The 20,283-nt window shown below is 38.8% G+C and overlaps 1 protein-coding gene across 6 annotated transcripts in view; it reads left to right on the plus strand.

Moving 5' to 3' along the window:
• The window catches only part of LOC107103932 (serine/threonine-protein kinase WNK1-like), a 38,241-nt gene that overhangs the window by 10,750 nt on the left and 7,208 nt on the right, over positions 1-20,283 (plus strand). For 3 of the 6 annotated variants that reach the window (XM_015403792.1, XM_015403801.1, XM_015403810.1), the window contains exons 3-21: positions 3,924-4,096; positions 4,481-4,701; positions 6,257-6,414; positions 7,322-7,410; positions 7,513-7,732; positions 7,989-8,090; positions 8,334-8,709; positions 8,802-8,926; positions 9,558-9,623; positions 9,958-9,993; positions 10,488-10,547; positions 16,470-16,549; positions 16,821-16,980; positions 17,069-17,185; positions 17,329-17,442; positions 17,529-17,574; positions 18,251-18,394; positions 18,473-19,329; positions 19,410-19,484. In XM_015403792.1, the coding sequence (XP_015259278.1) occupies positions 3,924-4,096; positions 4,481-4,701; positions 6,257-6,414; positions 7,322-7,410; positions 7,513-7,732; positions 7,989-8,090; positions 8,334-8,709; positions 8,802-8,926; positions 9,558-9,623; positions 9,958-9,993; positions 10,488-10,547; positions 16,470-16,549; positions 16,821-16,980; positions 17,069-17,185; positions 17,329-17,442; positions 17,529-17,574; positions 18,251-18,394; positions 18,473-19,329; positions 19,410-19,484 (3,219 nt within the window). The remainder of the gene's footprint in view (positions 1-3,923; positions 4,097-4,480; positions 4,702-6,256; positions 6,415-7,321; positions 7,411-7,512; positions 7,733-7,988; positions 8,091-8,333; positions 8,710-8,801; positions 8,927-9,557; positions 9,624-9,957; positions 9,994-10,487; positions 10,548-16,469; positions 16,550-16,820; positions 16,981-17,068; positions 17,186-17,328; positions 17,443-17,528; positions 17,575-18,250; positions 18,395-18,472; positions 19,330-19,409; positions 19,485-20,283) is intronic. The other 3 variants (XM_015403814.1, XM_015403822.1, XM_015403831.1) reach the window with 3 other exon arrangements.

The raw sequence follows: 20,283 nt of genomic DNA on the forward strand, positions 1-20,283 counted from the left end.
ACCCGCAAACCATGGTTCAGCCCCTCGCGCAAAATTCCAGTTTGCGAGCGCAAATTACTGCACGCAAAATTGGATCTTGATAAATCCGGCCCTTAATACCTTAAACATGTCTCATGAAATATTTTTGAAATTAATGATTAATTATCAAATAATTCAGTATTGGCTTTCTCAAATCTTAGACATTAAATGAACATTTTTCTGTATTAACTCTGTAGCATCTGTGTTAACCCTTCATTTTTAGCAGAAAGGTGATCTGATGGGATTAAGCATTATGTGGAGTCCTGGGTCCCCTTCTGGCTGAAATATGTAGAAGGCCATGACCTTTTAAACCTAAACAGCCGCAATGACTAACCTAGCTTTTAAGAAAAAAATGTGTTGCTAAAAATGGCCTTTTTTCAGTACTAGTGACTATGACAGGAAGTGCCAAAAGGCTGTGTTGAGTCACCATGCAAGTCATTTAACTTTAGAGAGGATTCGAACTAAGGCCTTCTGTGAGGGTGGTTTGACCTATGGTTACAGAAAAAAATCACAGGTGTTGAAGAAGGACCTGCTGATGTTCATGTTATGTTCTCAACACTTTTGATTATCAGTGGTTTTTTGAAAAAAAAAAAAAAACACGAAGGCCAGACGATCTTTAGACTAAATTTAAGGAGAATTCTATCTTTGCCTCTTTCAGACTGTGGGGATTAATACAAACCAGCACATTGTGTCTTACATAAAATGTAACATTTTATTTAACATTCAACTGAACAGAAACATTATAGAGTAACAAAAACACAGTTTATATGCTCCTTAAAATAAACTACTTTATTTTTGCATTGGTCATAATGGCCTCATTATGCTATTCCTGTTGTTAACAGAGTTAAAAGAATATTAGTTTCCTGTTAATTGTGTGCATTGGTCTGTGTTTGCCTGCATTTTGCTTACAATTTATCTGCATAGAGAAAGATGCTTCTGTTGTATTTCAAACTAATGGAAACAATAATATTTATTTACATGCTCAAACTGTTTTTAAAAAAGTAAAACCAACATTTAAGGATTTTTTTTACTTCAACCAATTAAGAACAAAACTTCATCAATCCAACCATGTTTGCATGATCACAGTCCTTTTTCCCTGCAGTCTATTTTAAGGCTGTTGGATTATTTATGATGGCCTTTGCCTAGAAGCTGGTCTTTCCAGTCTGCTTTGTAGTTCAGTTTTTTTTAATATAAGCTGAATGAAAATGCTTCACTTCTAGAAAATAATTTTAGTATTTGTATTATTATCATTACTATAATTATGTCAGATTGTATGTGTACAGAAAAAACATTTCAAAGGTTGAAAACCGTGTTCTGTTCTTACTCTCTCAGATCAAACCATATGCATGAAACAGAATGTTACGCTTGAGATTTCTTTGTATTTGTTCAAAGATAAGATAAATACATATTTTTCTAATACAGTAAGCTATTGCGGAATATCTCATGTAAAAATGATAATTGATTAGATTATTTAACTATCAGTTTCCACAAGTTAAAGGTGATGAATAGACTTTTTTTTTTTAAATCTAAATAAATTATTTTTGGCGTGCCTTTGTAGAAGAGCAGTGGTTGTTAATCCTGGTGCTCCTGTCCTGTGTGTTTTAGGTGTCTCCTTGCTGCCACACATCTGATTTATGTGAATAAATGATTAACAGGCTCCTGCAGCACTTGATCGCTGCTGAGGAGGTCATGCAACCTTTTGAACTAGGTGGTCTTCAACAGGAAGACATTGAAAACATGCAGAGCAGTGGTATTTGAGGACCAGGACTGAGAACCAGCTTAATATATAGAACTTATTATTATTTTATGGCGTAATCTAAAGTTCAGTCTCTTTGCTTTTTGTTGGTGTTATGTACAGCCTTGGAACTTTGAAAAGGGCATGTGCTGCTGTAGATGTTTTGCATTCTTGTTTTGACATGGTGAGCAGTGGGCGAGAGCCATGGCCCCACTAGATAAATAGATAATTTTTTACAAAGTAGGTCAGTTTGCCTAGTTGTCCGATGCCTCACTCTAGTTCCTGGTATTTCTTTGTCTAGCGACCCCATTTATTTTACCCACATAAGCTTCCCAATTTTTTCTTCTTTTGGATCAAAACTCAGACATGTCCCCAGTTAATGCTGTGATAGTTATTCATTTATTTGTGGTGAAGTAATTCTTTTGTGGGGTTAAAATTTTGTGTTTCTTGGTAGAAGCCAAAAGTTTATTCATCCTATTCCAAATGGGTTGAATTTCTTGGACAGCTCAGCTGGTGGCCAGGTGTCCAGGGACTTCAGGAGGTCTCTGGCTGCAGGGTTTCATAGGGTTGGTTCAAGAACAGCTGGTTTACAGCTCTCTTGTCATAAACTAAATGTGGGTCATGCTACAAAGTGCTCAGGAAACTTGATAAGGGGTTTTTTTTCTTGTTGAAAGCTTTTTTTTATTGAACAGAACTTCGAAGACTTTAAAGTGGTAGGGAAATCCTATTTAAATGTCCAATCGTCTTTATCAGAACATTTCTATTTAAAACAGAAAATCCTGTCTTAAAATCTGTGGGGTTTTTTTCTTTTCGTTATCTTATGCAGGCCGGTTAATAATACGTCAGCCTGTACACCTAAATTCGGCCAATCATATATCAATGGTCATCTGACAATCACATTTTTTCGGTCATAGCATCTTGATTCATCTTCATTGCGTATATTAGCCGCAGCTAATAGACGCAATGGTTGAAATAAAAATCATTTACTTTACCATTGAGTTCCCAGTGTTCAGGGGGATGGACATCTGTGTCTTTGGCAGGCGTAGAACTAACAGAACTGGCAGCATTGCGAGGCAAGGGGTCAAACATGTACGGCTGTAAGCCTGCTACACCAAATGAAGCTTCTGCCGCCCTGGCGTCTTCTTCCACAACAACTTCGTCCCCACTCTCCTCCTCTAAATAAAAAATGTATGACGGTGGAGACTCAACCACGTCCTCTGACGCAAAACTTTCCTCCTCTTGCATGTTTCCTCTGTTCATAGCGTTCCTTGACAGTGTCATTTCTAAGTGACCAATTTAGTGCTACTTGGTCCCAATGGAATTTCCCATTGGAAACCTACTAAAACTAAGTTGCTAACTTGTTAACAAGATGCTTACAAGAAAACGGACACAATCAAACTTGCTTGCGAACCTTCCGCCACAACAATCCCGCCTCCTTGATAAACGACCGATCACATTGACTTGTGTAAAGTAGTGCAGGCCTCAGGAGAATTTAGAAATGCGATGGTCTGATCAGCTGTTTCCATACGACTTAAAATACTTGTGCTTTCAACATTCATTGGTATTGGATACAAACTACAGGGAAGGTTTTTTTTCTCGTTATCTTTAATATTTACTGCACTGCATATTTAAATTATATATTTAATGATTTATTTATTTGACTGTATTGTCTAATCTAACATACAAATCCTTGTATATTTTACTTTCAAACAATCTTCTAAATGTATTTTTTTTCAGAACTATTATTCTTCTAGTTGTGTTAGTCTCTTTGTTCAGGCAGTGATAGCTTTTTTTTTATTGTTGTTAGCATAGATAAATAAAGGAACTTTGAAAGCTCTTTTATAATTCTCAATCCAGCGTTCTTCATATTTTGGTTTGAATGAATGGATGGGATAAATGAAACCTCCACACATTCTTTGAGTTCCCCTTTCTTTGCCAGACAAAGCAGAATTGCATTCCTCTGACCACAGCTGGACACAATTACATTTTTGGTGCATGAAGACACTAAAACAGTTCATTTTTTAAAAACTGATATTTAACAATATCTTTTCAGAGTGAATCAGCAGTGTTTTTATGGCAAATTGTTGTCAGATGTTTACATGTACAGCTATGATTTCTTGTGCTGCTTTTTTAAAGGTCCTAAAATATTTCCTTTTTGTTGTGTTTATAGGACCGTAAGCTGTCAAAGACAGAGCGGCAACGGTTTAAGGAGGAAGCTGGCATGTTAAAGGGACTACAACATCCCAACATTGTTCGCTTTTATGACTCCTGGGAGGCACCATCCAAAGGAAAGAAGTGTATTGTTCTGGTTACAGAACTGATGACCTCTGGTACACTCAAGACGTGAGTCTGAAATTTGATCCATTTATCAGTGTGAACAGGACTTGTGTAAAATAAGCTAGGGCCAATATTGAAATCAATACAGCTCATGTTTTTTTTTTTCTTTTTTTATTAAAGTGTTTTTCCTCAACTCTTCCTAAAAATCAGCTAATGATTATTTATTTAACAAATTTTAAATGGAGAAAAGAACATTAAATTGTACAAAGTATGATGATTTACCCAAATAATTTACACCTATGGTACAATTCAAAATATTGAGCAAGTATTCAAATTACATTTTCTGTTATCTGCCTTTACAAAGAAGTGTAAAGAAGAGAAAACCTCCTATCCATGTCTGTTCAGTGCTTCAAATAGGGCTTATAGAAATAATGATATGTTCTCTTGCAGATATCTAAAGCGGTTCAAGGTGATGAAAATTAAAGTGCTGCGCAGCTGGTGTCGGCAAATCCTCAAAGGACTCCACTTCCTGCACACTCGGACTCCTCCTATCATCCACAGAGATCTCAAATGTGACAACATCTTCATCACAGGCCCAACGGGATCTGTCAAGATTGGAGACCTGGGACTGGCCACGCTGAAGCGAGCATCATTCGCCAAGAGTGTTATAGGTATGAACCCGAGATCACTTCAGCCTCCTGATCCATGTGGGATGGTATCTTTTTCTAAAGTTTTGAATAGAATTTCTTTATGAAAACTGTTTTTCTGACAATGTGGTTTAAAACAGACCACAGTGTTTCATCTGTCTCTAAAACAAACCACAGCTCAAATGGAGGCCAAATACTGTGGCATATTTGCACCTAGATTTTCCTCCTTACATACCCGCATTTGGTTGATGTACAGAGCATCTCTGTTCTATGTCTGTTCAAAAAGAAAAAGTCTTTTTTCCAGGCACCTACTGACTGTAAGTAGCGCCTAATGTTTTCTACTGCTTTTGATTAATATAAAATATAATAGTAGTTGTCATGCCTTCTTTCAGGCCTTAGGTATTTGTGTCTTAGACTGGTCTTTGTCCTGTGGTTTGGAAATATGTGGTCTGTTTGCCAGTTGTACATATATTGTTTAACATCTCTTTCTATGGGTTTCCCTCAACAGGTTTTGTTTTATTTCCCCCCCTAGTGTGTGTGTCTCTTGCTTACTATCAAATTATTGCAGGGTCGCAGAACATTTTTGCTCCATCTTTCTGTCCAGGGAGCTCTCTCTGTTTTGCCTCTCTCAGAACTTTGTCTTTGGTTTTTCTCCCCTATTTATTTTATTTTATTTTCACATTCTTGAGTATGCTTTTAAAATGTAGGCTCTAGCCTCAGCTGTGCCCCATTCTGCTGTTTGGAATGAATAGGGTACTGCTGGTCATTGAGTAAGTATCTTTTATGGGCCTGGTAAGTCTTTTGAAAGTGTGCTGTATATGCATCAATATCAAAACCCATTACAATCAAATATCCAAATGAGTTTTTCTGTGTCAGACCTGCGACTAAATCTAAAATACTGAGTTTAGTAAGGCTGGTGGGCAGGGCACACTGTTCAGCTCTGTAAGTAGCTATGGGATCTGGTTTTGTCAGCCTTTACTGTAACACTTTTCCTCCTGCAGGTAAACAGAATGTGGTAGGTCAGAACGCGCAAGGTGAGTGTTCTGCAATAGGTCATTTTATCATTGTTTTTACTTAAGGTTTTGACAAAAGTTACTTCCATAGCTAGTCCTATTTCCTTTACAGAGCAAACTGGCATATTGGCCACATTTAATATTTATGCTGCTATATGAAGCAAGTTGCTGAAACAATACTTAACTTTTGAGTGATGAAAATGAATTCCTGCCAAAAGGTGTGCTCTGCACACTGGCTTCCTCGAGTCACACACATGTATATTCCTTGACGTCAAGGTCTTACACAGACAAACACGTGCAATCCTCTATACAGTCTAACTGAGCTCAGCTTCCCCCCTTTTTTGTTTTCTCTCTTTTTTTTACTTTCCTCCCCCCTTTTTTTATTTCTCTCCTCCAACTTTCACCTCACAGATTCTACTCCAGGAGATGTCAGCAGACCCATCATTCTTCTCATCCTCCTCTTCCTCAACCCCGTGGGTTAGAGGAGCAGAGGAGCAATGGGTTATGAGATGCCCACACAATCAGTAAGGGAGTTCGAGAGTTCTGAATAGTTGTTTTGATTTAAGGTACCCCTGAGTTCATGGCGCCTGAGATGTATGAGGAGAAGTACGACGAGTCAGTGGATGTTTATGCCTTTGGAATGTGCATGCTGGAGATGGCCACCTCCGAGTACCCGTACTCAGAGTGCCAGAACGCTGCACAGATCTACCGCAGAGTTACCAGCGTAAGTCTTCTTATCGGCACTATATGTCACGTCTCTGCCATGCCTTCACCTCCTCCTCTGTGTGCTCAAGACTTGTATCTCTGGAGTAATTTGTAATTCCCACCCACACATTTTTAAAATTCATATTCAGTTTAATTTGACTTGTATCTTCCTGGAGGAAAATTTGCTTTTTTTCCCCACAAGAAAACCCCTTCCATTAACTTGGCTTTTTCTTTTGTTTTCTGTTGATGCTTCCTCTTTAGGTTGACTATATGACAAAGGTGAAGCTTACTAGATGGTTAAAATAGCAGTCAAGTTTTTTTTTTTTTTTTACAAGCTCAAATTTTTCATGGCATCCTTCATAAAAGATCTGCATAGTTTTAGTCTTATTCATACCGGTTGTGTTGGCAAACTTCTGGAATGTCAAGTAGCTTATGAGTCATTTACATTTTCTCGTATAAGGAGGTTAAACCAGTTTCTCTTTTTCTTTCCTTTTCTTTTCTTTTTTTTTTACTTTAATATTTTTAATGTCTTAGCTGTGCTCCCTTGTTTTTACCGCCACCCTCCTCCTCAATGTCTTCTGGGTAATTCTATCTTTGGAGGTTAAGCTGTATTTATGTTGAAAATAAGCAAAGGTCCATATCTTTGAGGCTTTTTTTTTTTTTTTTTTTTTTTTAACTCAAGTGCAAAATCATTTTTTTTTCCTCTGTAGGCTATTGGAAATACTTCAGAAGAAAACCTATTTAACATTTTTTAGGGGAAATTAGCTTAAAATGTTTGGAAGTTTTTGTGGTGTTTAAAACTGGAAAAAACAAAAAATTGTGGTTTAATTGGGAAAAAACTTAAACGAGAAGCAAAGAAAAATTAAGATAAGAAAAATCCCAGCCATTGAAAATGGTTTTCATTTAGAGATCTGTGTTTTCTGTAGGGGGTGAAGCCAGGCAGCTTCGACAAGGTGGCCATTCCTGAGGTGAAGGAAATCATTGAGGGATGCATTCGTCAGAACAAGGATGAGAGGTCTCTTAACTTTAGAAAGCCCTTAAAGTTATGCTAAATCCTTTTGTTTTTGTTTTTCTTTTTTTTTTAACATTCACTCCCTCCATGGTTTTGTCCAATCAGGTATTCTATCAAAGATCTCCTAAACCATGCCTTCTTCCAAGAAGACACAGGTGTGCGTGTGGAGTTGGCTGAAGAGGATGATGGGGTGATGGAGGCCATAAAGCTCTGGCTGAGAATTGAGGATATAAAGAAACTAAAGGGGAAGTACAAAGACAACGAAGCTATAGAGTTTTCTTTTGACCTCAACAAAGATGTCCCTGACGTTGTGGCTCAGGAAATGGTAAATTGAATTGATTTTAATGCTCTGAACAGCCTTTCACACATATTCCCTTTCTAGGCTGTCTTTGTTACTCAACAGTTGTCATTGTTTTAGTACCTCTGTGTGTGTGGGAAATAAAGGCAGCATTACGAACGCTTGACTACAGTTAAAGACAAGCCTTTCACTGATGTACTGGGATCTATGCGTGAAAAGGCTGCTGATTGAGAGTATGTTTTAACATTTTCACTGAAAAAGATGTCTCATCGTTCTGCTGCAGGTTGAATCTGGTTATGTTTGTGAAGGAGACCACAAGACCATAGCAAAGGCCATAAAGGACAGGGTCTCTCTGATCTCTCGCAAGAGGGCGCAGCGGCAGCAGGTGTGTCTAAGCTTGTGCTGTTTTCACTTTACATTCTCTTGAATTGTTGTAGAAGTGTCTGTATTTGAGTATATTGGGTTAGAAGAGTGTTCATACTGCTTTAGGGTATGAACACTAGGACTTAGGGTATGAGCACTAGGACTGTGAAGGCAAATGCATTTTGTTTCCATCAGTATTAATGAGGAATCTGAAGTACATTAACGTACTGATTTATTTTCCTTTTTTAAAATATTTCTCTTAAAGGTCAGAGAAGATCAGGAGAAGAAACGTCTTGAAGAGGAAGTGCAGAGCCACTCACTGCCGCCACAACAAGTAGGCCAGCAGGCCGGGTTGGAGATGTCTCAGTCCCAGCCAGCAGCACAGCACCCATCCCATGTTGCACCTCAACCTAGCCAACACAGCTCACAGATAAGCAGCCAACCAGCATCTCAACAGAGCATTCAGAGCCCCAACTTCAGTACGACTCAATCCAGTAATACTACTGGGATGTCCCAGGGGGTCCCCCAGGCAATTAATTTTCCCCAGTCAGGTGGGCAAGTCCAGGTTTCCAGTTCCAGCAGCCTTCAGCCTGAGTCTGAAGAGTCTGAGTCTGTCCAACATGTACAGCAGTCTGGCGGAGGTATAACTTAAATAAAAACTTAATCCAAAGAGCTAAAAAAGATTTCTTAGTATTGCTGATTGAAGAGTTCACTGTGTTGTCTTCTTTTTCAGCTCGGGACATGGGTGACTCAACGCTTCCTGAGACCCTGCCACCTCAGCCTAATGTGTCTTACAGTACTCCAAATCAGGAACTTCAACCACAGATGCAAAATGAAACAAAGCAACAGCTGTCTACGGTGAGAAGATAAAAGAAATAAGCTTCTGTTGAAACCTTCCTCATCTTTAGGGGAGTTGCAGGCAGTTATTTTTTATCTTATCTGTAGGACATTCATCCAAAGGTTACACATAAAAAGGAAACTATCGGTTATGATTGTCCTAGTCTAATAAAGTGATAAGAAATATGTTGGGAATTGGATACAATGCAGTTGTTCATCTAAAGACCAGCTGGCCACTTTTTGGACTGTAGAAATGAAAGTAGTTATGGGCAGTTAATTTACAAAGAGGATCATTATTCTTACATACACCTCACCTAACCTCTACTAAACTGTGATTTATATGGATTTGTAATTCCCGCTTTCAGTTTATGTTTGATTCATTCATGTGTTCTCTTTTGTGCTTTCAAAATTCTCCAGTGCTGCATCAGCCTTGTTAAGCAATTATGTGGGGTAAACCCAAAGTCACTCCTCTGGTTCCTTTTCCTTATTCACACAGTTAAACTTAGTGACATGAATGACAAAACCAACGAGCCATGTTTGTGTTGAGCCTGTAATAATCACTATCCTTTGCGTTTTTACTAAAACAACCTAATTTATTAGCTTTTATCTTCGTCCATTTCTCACATGGTGTCTTTTTCTACCCGAGGTGCAGGTCGGTCCATCAGAAGTACCTCCTAGTTCATCTGTTAACCAGTCGAATTCAGTTGCACCTCAGCAGGTATGATATTGTGTTCCACATTGTCTTCAGAGAATAATTGTGAAATCTGAAACTGCTCATTTTTTCACAGATTTACACTCAGGTCAAATCTGTTTTACATAAGATTGTAGCTTTTAGAAATGTTTCTGAACACAGTGAATATCTTAACCATTTATAGTGCACGGTTTATCCTTTAAGTGGTGGTCAGTTGACAAGCTCCACATTTACTGGTTGAGGTATGGCTAGAGCTGGCAGGATCAGAGCTTTCCTGTCTGGTTTCTCTCCCCTTCCTTGAATCTGACTTCCCTATTTGGTCCGCTGCTCTTACTTTGTATGTTTTTATGTTTTTTTATAGTATGGAGGTTACTACCAATCATCGACTCCTCCTCAGGTAGATAAATGTACATTTGTCCTGCTACAGCCTTTTGATACTTCCCTAGGCTATTGAAAACATGTTCAGGGAAACTAAAAGAACATTTCTGTAATAATCTGTAGACCCCTATAGCTCTCTACTTGGTTGTAGCATACAATGTGTGAAGAAAAAAAAGGATAAACAAAAGATTTAGTTTTTTTTGCCTGATAATAACCTGACTGCAGATGGATGAATGATAGATGACTCGTGTTGCTATGTTATCCGACAGGTAAGTGCATGTGACTTTAAAAGAGCACAGAGGTCACTGATGTACTGCAGATGATTGAGCAGCCATACCTCCACCAAGAGCCCTAAATACCTGTAGAGCTGCATTCTTCCTGTCTGTGTTTTAACAGCTCCCCTGTCCAGCTGTGCTTTCTGTTTCTGGTCTTCTGTGTATATTTCTGATTATTTGTGTACATTCTCTGACAGCATGTCCTGATGCCCCAATCTTCTGTCTCTTTCCCCTCCAGCAGCAGTTGGAGAGCAGCAGCTCGCTGTCCCAAGCTCAGAGTGGAGCCCAGCAGCCACAGGTGACAACCATTTTGCTTTACTTTCTTTTTATTTTTTATGTCTGACTCCAACATATTTTTAAAATGTGTACATGTTAGCCATATTCTGATAATTGCCCGAGAGAAACTTGTATTTTAATTTGATTTTGGTTCCAAATGCACCATTTTTTTCTTAAGTTGCCAATTAAATCTTTTATTATGAATTATGTAGAGAAACCAGCAGTCATTTGCTGTATTAGGTCAGATATTGTAGTATAGCTGAGGTATAAATAATTTTCTTCTAATTCTGCATGAAAGTTTTTCTGTCTACTATTGTTTTGATTATTTTATTTCTTTGCTTTTCATGAACACGGACGCCTTTTATTGTGTTTGTGCCATCGCTTCTCTTCCACTCTTTCCTTCTGCATGCTCCTTATTCTTGCATGACTCTTAGCATTGGGGGTGCAATCCAAGTCCTCCTATCATGTCTCCACCAATCAACGCAGAGCATCTATACTTCCTCTATCAGGCCTCGTGCCTCTCTGTTTTGCAGGTACTTTACATAGCACTAAGCAAACTTGTGTGGATGGTAGAATTAGTTTATCATCAAGCATTTCTTTTACTCCCACTTGGCATGGCTCCAGATAGTATTTATTGTTAAGGCAGAAATACCTGTTCCGGAGATAATATTTTACATTTATATACATAGTTTGGTTATATTATGATTTCAATCTATTAGGTGTGTTTTTAAATGCAGCACATTAAGTTTTTTTTTTTATCTTCACCTTATTTTGAAACTATAAATACTTACCCAAAGTTAATTATTGATGAAGGCATTCATTTTAATCAAAATTACCAAGTGGTTACATCACCTGATTATCAGTAATTTATTGCTAAACAGCCCTCAGTCGCTGACAGTTATTGCTATATAAATACCTGCTTGGTAAGGTGTGGTGTTGTAGAACAATAGATGGAGCGAATTCATGCTCAGGCAATCTCAACCAACAAGCTCTACGCAAACATACTGAATAAACACAAATGACTTCCCTCCAAATACAAGATCTTTTGAAAAAAAAAAATACTTGCTTCCAGTTAGAAAAAAACATTTCACTAGGCAAGATTCAACTAAACTACTACCGTATTTTCATGACCATAAGGCGCACCGTACTAAAAGGCGCAGTCTCAGTTATGTGTGCCATTTCTGTATTTAACACACACATAAGGCGCACCGGACTATAGGGCGCGTTTTTTTATATACAGGTACATATCCTCTACCACGTTTAAATACCTCTTCTGCGTATTTAAAAATACAGCGGGAGCAAAACTGAGTATGACTGTGCTTTATTCATGTATTTATTACAAAGTATTAATCAAACCTGGGAGCTGGCCGTGAGACAGACACATTGCTGATGAAAGAGCACTGTGATTACTCCTAAATTAACTTAAAATCCTGAAACCTGCCGACGGAATATGTTCGCTTTTATTACCGGTATCCTGGTGCCTGCAGTTTAAATTATTTAGATGAAAAATACCTGCCAGCAGCCGCGGTGAACCTGGAGGCTGCCCAGCCTAGAGGCTGCTGTTGAAGGGATTTCTACTGTCGGCGCACCGCTGGTATGTGGGAGTCTGAGCGCCTCCGACAGAAATGATAATCTGGATGAACTGACTGCAATTATTAAGTTTTCAGGTGGACTTTCTCACTTAAAAACATATTAAAACTACTTTATTCCCACTGATCACAGCAAATATAGCTGCAAGATTTAGATTATTTAGATGAAAAACACCTGCCAGCCGCCGCTGTGAACCCGAAGGAGACCTGGCCCAGAGGCTGCTGTTGAATTAAGTTTTCAGGTAGAAAAATAGAGCGGGAGCAAAACTGAGTATGTTTGTGCTTTATTCATGTATTTATTACAAAGTATTAATCGAACCCATCAAAGTCATCATCCTCTGTTTCTGAATTAAACAGCTGCGCTAAATCAGACATGCCAATTTCCCCTTCTTCGCTGTCAGTCACTTTCCGTGCCGGGCGGCTCCTCAGAAATAATGCCGGCTTTTGCGAAAGCTTGAACAACAGAGCCAGCAGACACGTTAGCCCACGCATCTACAATCCATCCGCAAACTGTGGCGTAACTTGCCCGGCGCTGCCTTCCAATTTTCATGAAACTGTGGTCTCCGTCTGTCATCCATCGCTCCCACGCCGCTCGCAGCGGTCATCAGTGGCCGGTTGGTGATGCGTGGAAAAAAAACACCCGGTCTCCTTACATACACCTGCCTCAGCCACGCTTTCATCATCTCCTCATCCATCCAGCCCTTTTCATTTGCTTTAATATCATATGTCATCAGAGCGATGTGTCTGTCTCGCTGTCAGCTCCCAGATCAGCTTCTCTGATTGGTTGATGCGGCACGTCCAGCAGCAAAACTTCAATTTTTCCATCTCGAGCTGCAGCCACTCTTTCATCATCTCCTCAATGAGGTGGTCTCAAACGTCGCAGTTACAACACACATAGGGCGCACCGCACCAAAGGGCGCACCGCACATTTTGAGGGAAAAAAAAGACGTTTATGTGCGCCTTATAGTCGTGAAAATACGGTAGCTAAAGTGTGAAAAAGGAGAACAAATACAATACGAAAAAGAATAAAACATCCTGTGACATCACTGTAGAGAATGAATGTGTATTTTCAAGAGCCAGAGTTTGTCTTGAGGAATGGTAAGGTTAAAATACCTTTACAATAAATTAAGAACATTTGCCACGAGCTGAAAAAAATGCTCTCAATTCAAAGGAGAAAGGAATAATGTTTTACTAAGACAATGTTTTAGACATAAAGCTTTAAGACAGTGGACTTTTAAGGAGGTTTAAATGATACAATAAATGATAAACTTCTTAAAGCATAAAGTACACTCACAATTTAACTTTTGTGATTGCAAGTATGATAATATACCCCAAGCTATAGTCGCTGCTAAAATCAAGGCTGCTGCGCTGTTAAGCAACCGCTCTAAGTCCCACGTGTACCTTTTAAGAACCATTAATACAAATATTGATTGTGTTTGAGTGTTTCCGATTTGCTACGTCTAATCACAGCTCAGACAGAGCGAGCTTTAGCAGCTGATATACTGGAGACACAGTCAACCATCTTTGTAAGAGCTGTATGGACCTGCAGTCATAAGACCACCCTTGGTTTTTGGAAGAAAATGAGGGCCTTCTTCTTATCTTTCATATAATTATTTTAACCAGGTTAGTGAGAGAAGGTGAGGTAAAAAGGCAATGAAATGGAATAAGAGCATTTTCAGTAAAGGGAGTCTTCAACATTTATCAAGATTACGAAACAATTTAAAGTTTCAGGCTCACTGAAAAAAGAAAACACAGCAAAATTAACCATATTAAGTTGCCATATCCTAAACCAGGTTTCCCTGTCAACAAAAGCAGGAGGATGTCAGATATGGCCGGTGAGTTGAGTGGCAGCTGCTGCCGGTCTAGAAGCTGGGTTTGTGTCCATTCAGGTGGTGCACACTTGATTCACAAACAGCTGTGGTTTCAATGCAGCCTTCCTCAGGCAGTCAGCCCTGATTTACTGGGGGAGCTGAGGCCGCCTGTTTAAGGCAGCTAGGCCTGTTTTAAGCTAGGGTATGTTTATTTGGAAGCAAGCGGCAGGTGCTTCTTATTTTGGATCTCAGGTGTCTTTGAAAATGTGATCTTTTATTTAGCCAGCAAGATCAAAACATTCATAGGTGTTCTCCCCCAGTTACATGTTTGCTGCAGCCAAACAGACAGAACAGCTGCTGTGCATAGAGTTTTATATCTCTAGTATCCTGAGATCGCAGTTTTAAAAATCCTCCACCATTAGAGCTATTCTTGAGTGCGGGGAAAAAATTTTGCATTCAGAGAAAGATTTGGGAGGTTGTTTATTTGTTGTTCTGTATGTATAGTTTAGTCCTTTCTCTAAACCTCAACCACTAAAAGATCTTCTGAAAACATTGATATATTATATCATTTAATCTAAAAGGCTTTTATTTGAAATAATACTTGAAACGGACAGATGGATTCTTTATCCATGTTTTTATTAAGACTTTGCTGGAGTAACATATCTGCTTCAAACTGATATAACCCCTAAAAGCCTGAAGTAGAATAAGGTAACCTATAAACGTAAATGAGCTCAGTAGTTGGAGGTAAATAAAGTGTGTTGGATAATGCTACCTGGTTTCTGCCTCAAAGTAGAAACATGTCATCTCCTTCTGTACCCTGTTCGTTTTCATTTTGCTACGCAGCTCCATCTGGTGGTTGGTATCGAGGAAACTTCAGAGCTTGGTTAAAAACTTTAAAGGGTACAATTCAAGAAAGTGTATCTTTTGAGAGGGTTCATACAGTGCTTGAAATGCTTGAATTTAATTTTGTGATTTTTAGGCTTGTAATATAATAGATTTTTTTTAGTCTAGTGCTTGTAAATGCTTGATATTGTAATCATAAACATTTTGCAACAAATAGAAATCTCATTTAATACACCAATTAGTAAAGAGAAAGACATAAAAAAAATGTTAACTGCGTTGTCTGGTGCGCTTCATGCAAGCTTTAGTAATAGGCTTGTGCTAGTCTGTTGTCATGACGACCTACCTTCCAAGCTGACAGAACGTCAGAACGATCATGTCAGAAGAATGTCTTTAGTCAACTGTAGCTGGAATATGTCAAATATAGAACATGGCTCAGACATGGAGCAAATCAAACTGCAAAGTTTTGCAGAAAAGAGATTTGTTTTTTCACAATGGGAGAGTCTGCACTCTGGTGATATGGAAGGACTGCTATAGATGTATAAGCGGTGGGTGATTTCGACAAGGTGTTGTCAGAATTTGCATCCTCTGCGTTAGGAGTGTAATTTTAACTGAGAGAGAGGAAACCTGGTCAACTCTGTCTCAAAACTGAAAATTTAACACTTGTTATCCAGTGGTATCGATTCGGATCGAAAGATCAAGGATGTTTGCCTGATGAATAATTGCATCTGTTGAAACTCGATTGATCCCTAACCGGTTCTCTGAAAGTAAACTGCTCTCTGGTCTTTTCCAGATGTCTTAAAGAAAATAAAATATGCTTCTTTTTTTTTAAGATTATTGTGTGTCCGCCTCTGCTGAACCTAAATGCTGTTTGCTTGTTCCCTTTATTTTTTTGTTGCTGATTTGATAATCAAAAACAGATTTCAAATGTCATCAAATGAAGGCCAAATAGAGTTCCAGCTAAAGTTATTCAGATTTGTCAGATTAAATTAGATTTTATTTCATGAAGTATATTAAGGAAACATGTATCTGTATAAGTATATAGCAATTTATAAATAGTTAGAAAAATGTGATACTTTCAGAAGTAATATTAGTAAGGTTCTTTCTAATTTATCATGTTTTAGATCAAAACAGATTTAACAATAAAATATTTCCATTCCTTTATGTAAATCAGGAAAACATTATTGAAAAATAATTAGAAAAGACATGGGGGGAGGGGGGTGGGGGAGAGAATTAAAAGCAATTCTTAATATAAATCTAATAGCAGTTTTCTGGAGAAAACTTGCCGCTAATCTCAGGGAAGCTCATCCAAAGGCTATGGACTAAATTTTAAAATTATTCTTCAGAGTTTTTATCTTCATTTTGGCATTTGGGAACATTTTTAGAGTAAAACTAGAGTAAAAATAAAAGCCAGTGCAAGAAAGTACAATTGACAGAGAGGAAGATGGATAAGAGTATATGTTTTTTTTAAGCATTGTTATAGTTTTAGTTAAAAAAAAAAAAAGTCTGATTTTTCTCAAGTAGGAAACCTGGATATTTTTTACCTGAAAGGTTTGTCTGTAAGGTTTCACTGTGAATGTCCGTTCATTTGCTGAATGTCAGTAATGACTCATTGGAGTTTACCAAGTAAATTTTCATCTCGAATCAATGTGGTAACATGCGTATTATACCAAATTTAATCCTTACTTTTTGTGTGTATTCTAGGGTCCTGTGGCTGTTCCCCTCTCAACACCAGTAGATCAGATGGCAGCATCCTCTGCTCTGGTGCCACCACCTGGAGAGAGGTATAGATTTTTTCATTTCTTGTTTCTTATAAAAAAAGAAAACAATTGTTTTGTTGGGAATGTTGGGTTATTTTTGCAGTTTTTCCTGTCTGTTAAATATAAAGAAAAACATCTGTAAAAAAAATATGTTCAAATGAAACAATAGTCTCTTCAGCCAATGTAAAGCTGGTTGTTGTCGCCTTTTACCATCATCATATCCTCCATTCACACATCATCCAAGCACATCATTATCAGACAGTTTGCTCATTGTGCCTAAACTTGTCTCTTCTAGCGGCCTGTCAGATGCCTCGGGTCTAAGCGATGGAAACGATGGAGGGTCTACGTCTAGGGGTTGCCATGAGGGGCGCTCAATGAAGCGGTATCAGAGGCGATCTGTCCGTAGTCGCTCCCGCCATGAGAAGGCTGGGAAGGCCAAGCTTAATGTTCTCAATGTAGGGAGTTTTCCTGCTTTTTTTTCTCATTTGTTTCTGCTCACTTGTTTTTCTGTTACCAAACCATTTCACCTGAAATCCTTTGCAGATTTCTAATGTGGGAGACCGAGTCGCAGAGTGCCAACTGGAAACCCACAACAGGAAGATGGTAACCTTCAGGTTTGATCTTGATGGAGATAACCCAGAGGAGATTGCACACATCATGGTAAATTGGATCTACTTATAAATGTCCTTTATCAGGGGGACATGTTCAGACTTTTCATCTGTTTTTTTTTTTTTTTAGCCAGAAATGATTAAAAAGAAAAGGGTGACCCACAATGGTAAACTTTTTAAAAACTTTTTGTTAAGGTTGAGAGTGAGTTCATTTTGGAGAGCGAGCGGGAGTCGTTCATTGATCAGGTCCGCGAGGTCATAGAAATGGCTGATCAGAAGGGAGCCGGAATTAAAGATGGCTTCCCACAGGTACATCTTTAATACTATGAATGATCAAATTTCACTCCTGTTTGCTGAATCTGATGTTTCTGAATACATTCTGTGTCACTTCACAGATGAGTAATCAACAAAATCCTGAGCTGACTGTTCCCATGGTACCAGGTAAACAAACAAATTCAACCTAAGTTAATTGGTGTGTTTAATTTTTGCTCAGTTTCATCTATTAAAAGTACTTCTTTATATAAACATATAATTCATTTGCCCTTTGCATTTAGAATTTCATGTAAGGCTGGAGCAAAGATATAAATATAAGGGCCTGATGTTTTTGGGTTTTGATTAACGTTTCAGGATTCACTTCCAATTCTCAAGATGTAGAATCACTTCTTTCTGATCCAGTCTCAGTTTTGCTGGTATAAACATTTTTTTAAGCTAAGTGTGTAGTTGTGGAACATAATGATGCTGGTATTGGTAATAAAAGTCACTAACATTTTAATTAAGTAATGGTAATGGCAGCTGTAAGGAAAGTTTTTTAAATCAATCTTTGGTTATATGAATTCAGATTGTGTTAGGAAGAATATTTAGTGCCAAGTCTATGGCAAGTTGGAGGGAGCAGCAGAAGGGTCTCAACATTTTTTCTGACTGACTGCCAGATAAAAGTATTTTCAACATAAATATTAGGCTCTGATGACGTTCTGCACCCCAATAGTTCTGAGACAGTGATGAGAACATAGCTTTAGCTCACACTGATGTAGAAGTGTCATTCTCTCTTCAATGGCCTGTTATGGAGATGAGTTGTGATGTAGTAAAAGCTGAGAATGTTTTTTTTTTTTTCCATTAGGCATATCCCCCAGCACCACAACTCAGGTGGTTCATTCAACAGGACGAAGATTCATAGTGAGCCCAGTCCCAGAGTCTCGTCTTAAAGAGCAGTTCTTTGGAGCTGCTTCTGGTAATGTGTCTTTTGGAGACGACCCTTCCTGTGGTAAGAAAGTTCATTTATCTCCCCTGTTTTATGTTGGTTTATGATTTCAGATGGTAAACAGGCTCTTTTTTCCTGTAGCTCCATTGGGTCTTTCGCTGTCTGCGCCAACTGTGACACTTCGCCACGCTTTCAACCAAGTCAAACAGGCTCAAATGGAAAGAAGCAGCACCATTGATTCAACTCCAGCTGAGCAGGAGCCAACCCCAGTTCCGTCCACTGATGTTTCTAACAAAGTCCAGTCTCCTCCCGAGGTGGCGGCCTCCACCTCTGCTTCTGTCACATCTAATGCAGCAGTGTCACCTCCTTATTTAGCTGAAACGGTTTCACCTCCACCAACGTCTGTTCCATCCCAAACTGTGAATAACGATTCTAGTCCATCACCACAGTCCTCCCATGAAATGGCTCCTTCCCAGCAGCCGCCGTCAACCAGCCTCCCTGCTTCATCCGCCACGGTTTCTCCTCCATCAACTCAGACGTCCATACCTGCCGTAGCAGGGTCACAGCCAAGCAGTGTGTCTGCTGGAGCTCCTTCTGTCTCTGTTTCAGAGCGGCCCTCCTTTATTAGTCCTATTACATCCAACCATTCTCAGCACCCACCTCCCACTGCAGTACCCACTCAGACCCAGGCCCAGTCACACCCCCCGGAGTCTGAGGGAGCAGAGGTCCAGTCTAAGACGATCGGCAGGGATGACATCCAAACCCTAGACATGAAGCTCCGTTCGCTCTTCAAAGACCCACTCCCGGCCTCTGTGACAGTGGATCACAGTTCGGCGACAGGGAATTGCTCTCCTCCCACTGGAACGTCTTCTCCACCTCCTGGGAATGCCCTGGTTCCTCCATGTAACCTTTCTCTAACTCCTGCCATACAAAGTGCTCAGAGCTCAACTACCCCAGGGGGACATGTTCAGCCCCATACATCAAAGCCTAGGGCACAGGTCTGTGACTTGAAAACTGAAAGATAAATCCAGTTTCCTTCATTAAATTTTGACATTATTCCTTTTTTTTACTATTTTAGACTTTACCTCCTGATCTGGATCAAACCACTACGCCTCCCTCTGAACCTGTACATCCGTTTCCTGGACCTAATCAGGTGAGTTTTTTGGCAGTCCAACTTCTAGAAATGAGGTAATCCACAGGTGCTCCTTAGCGGGTATAACCGTTCCTCACCAGAACATGATGGTACATTGGTCGACTACTCCTACCAGTTCTGAATTAAAGTAAATCGTAGTTTTGTCTACTTCCAGCAAAAGTTGAGTAGGGTTTTAAAATGTTAACATAAGCTTTTTTTTTTAAGTTTGTGTATTTCTATTTTTGCCTTAGAATTAATAGCAGCCAAGTGCAAATTGTTTAGTTCTTGTAGTGTTTGCTTCTCATTCAGATGACTTAAATAAAAGTCACGGTCGCCAGCAACATCGCCTGTGGTGAAACTCTACACTCCACTTTTTGCTTTTTCATATTTTTGTATATACAAAAAAAAACAAGGTCTATTGAGCCATTGATGAGTATCTTTGTATATATGTGTGTAAATTAGCAATTGTACAATTACTGGGCTGCATACTTGAAGTTGGATAATCAATACATAACAAACATCGAATTCATCAATGTAAGCAACAAATATAGCTCCTGTGCACACAGTATATTACTCCATAGTAGAACAGAACACCTTGAAGGCCATCTTACCATGGTCTCTTATCAAATAAATAAAATGAAAATAAAATAAAGTATTAATATATTAATGTTTTTACACAAAATCATTTTTTGTAGCTAAGAGAACTATTTTATTATTATTAAATTTATATATATATATATATACAGTGTTGGGAAAGTTCTCTTTCTATGTGAACTAGTTCAAAGTTCAGTTCACACATTTTAAAATGAACTAGTTCAGT

This window comes from Cyprinodon variegatus, unplaced genomic scaffold (genome assembly GCF_000732505.1).
Source record: "Cyprinodon variegatus isolate N-32 unplaced genomic scaffold, C_variegatus-1.0 Scaffold35, whole genome shotgun sequence".
Lineage (NCBI taxonomy): Eukaryota > Metazoa > Chordata > Actinopteri > Cyprinodontiformes > Cyprinodontidae > Cyprinodon > Cyprinodon variegatus.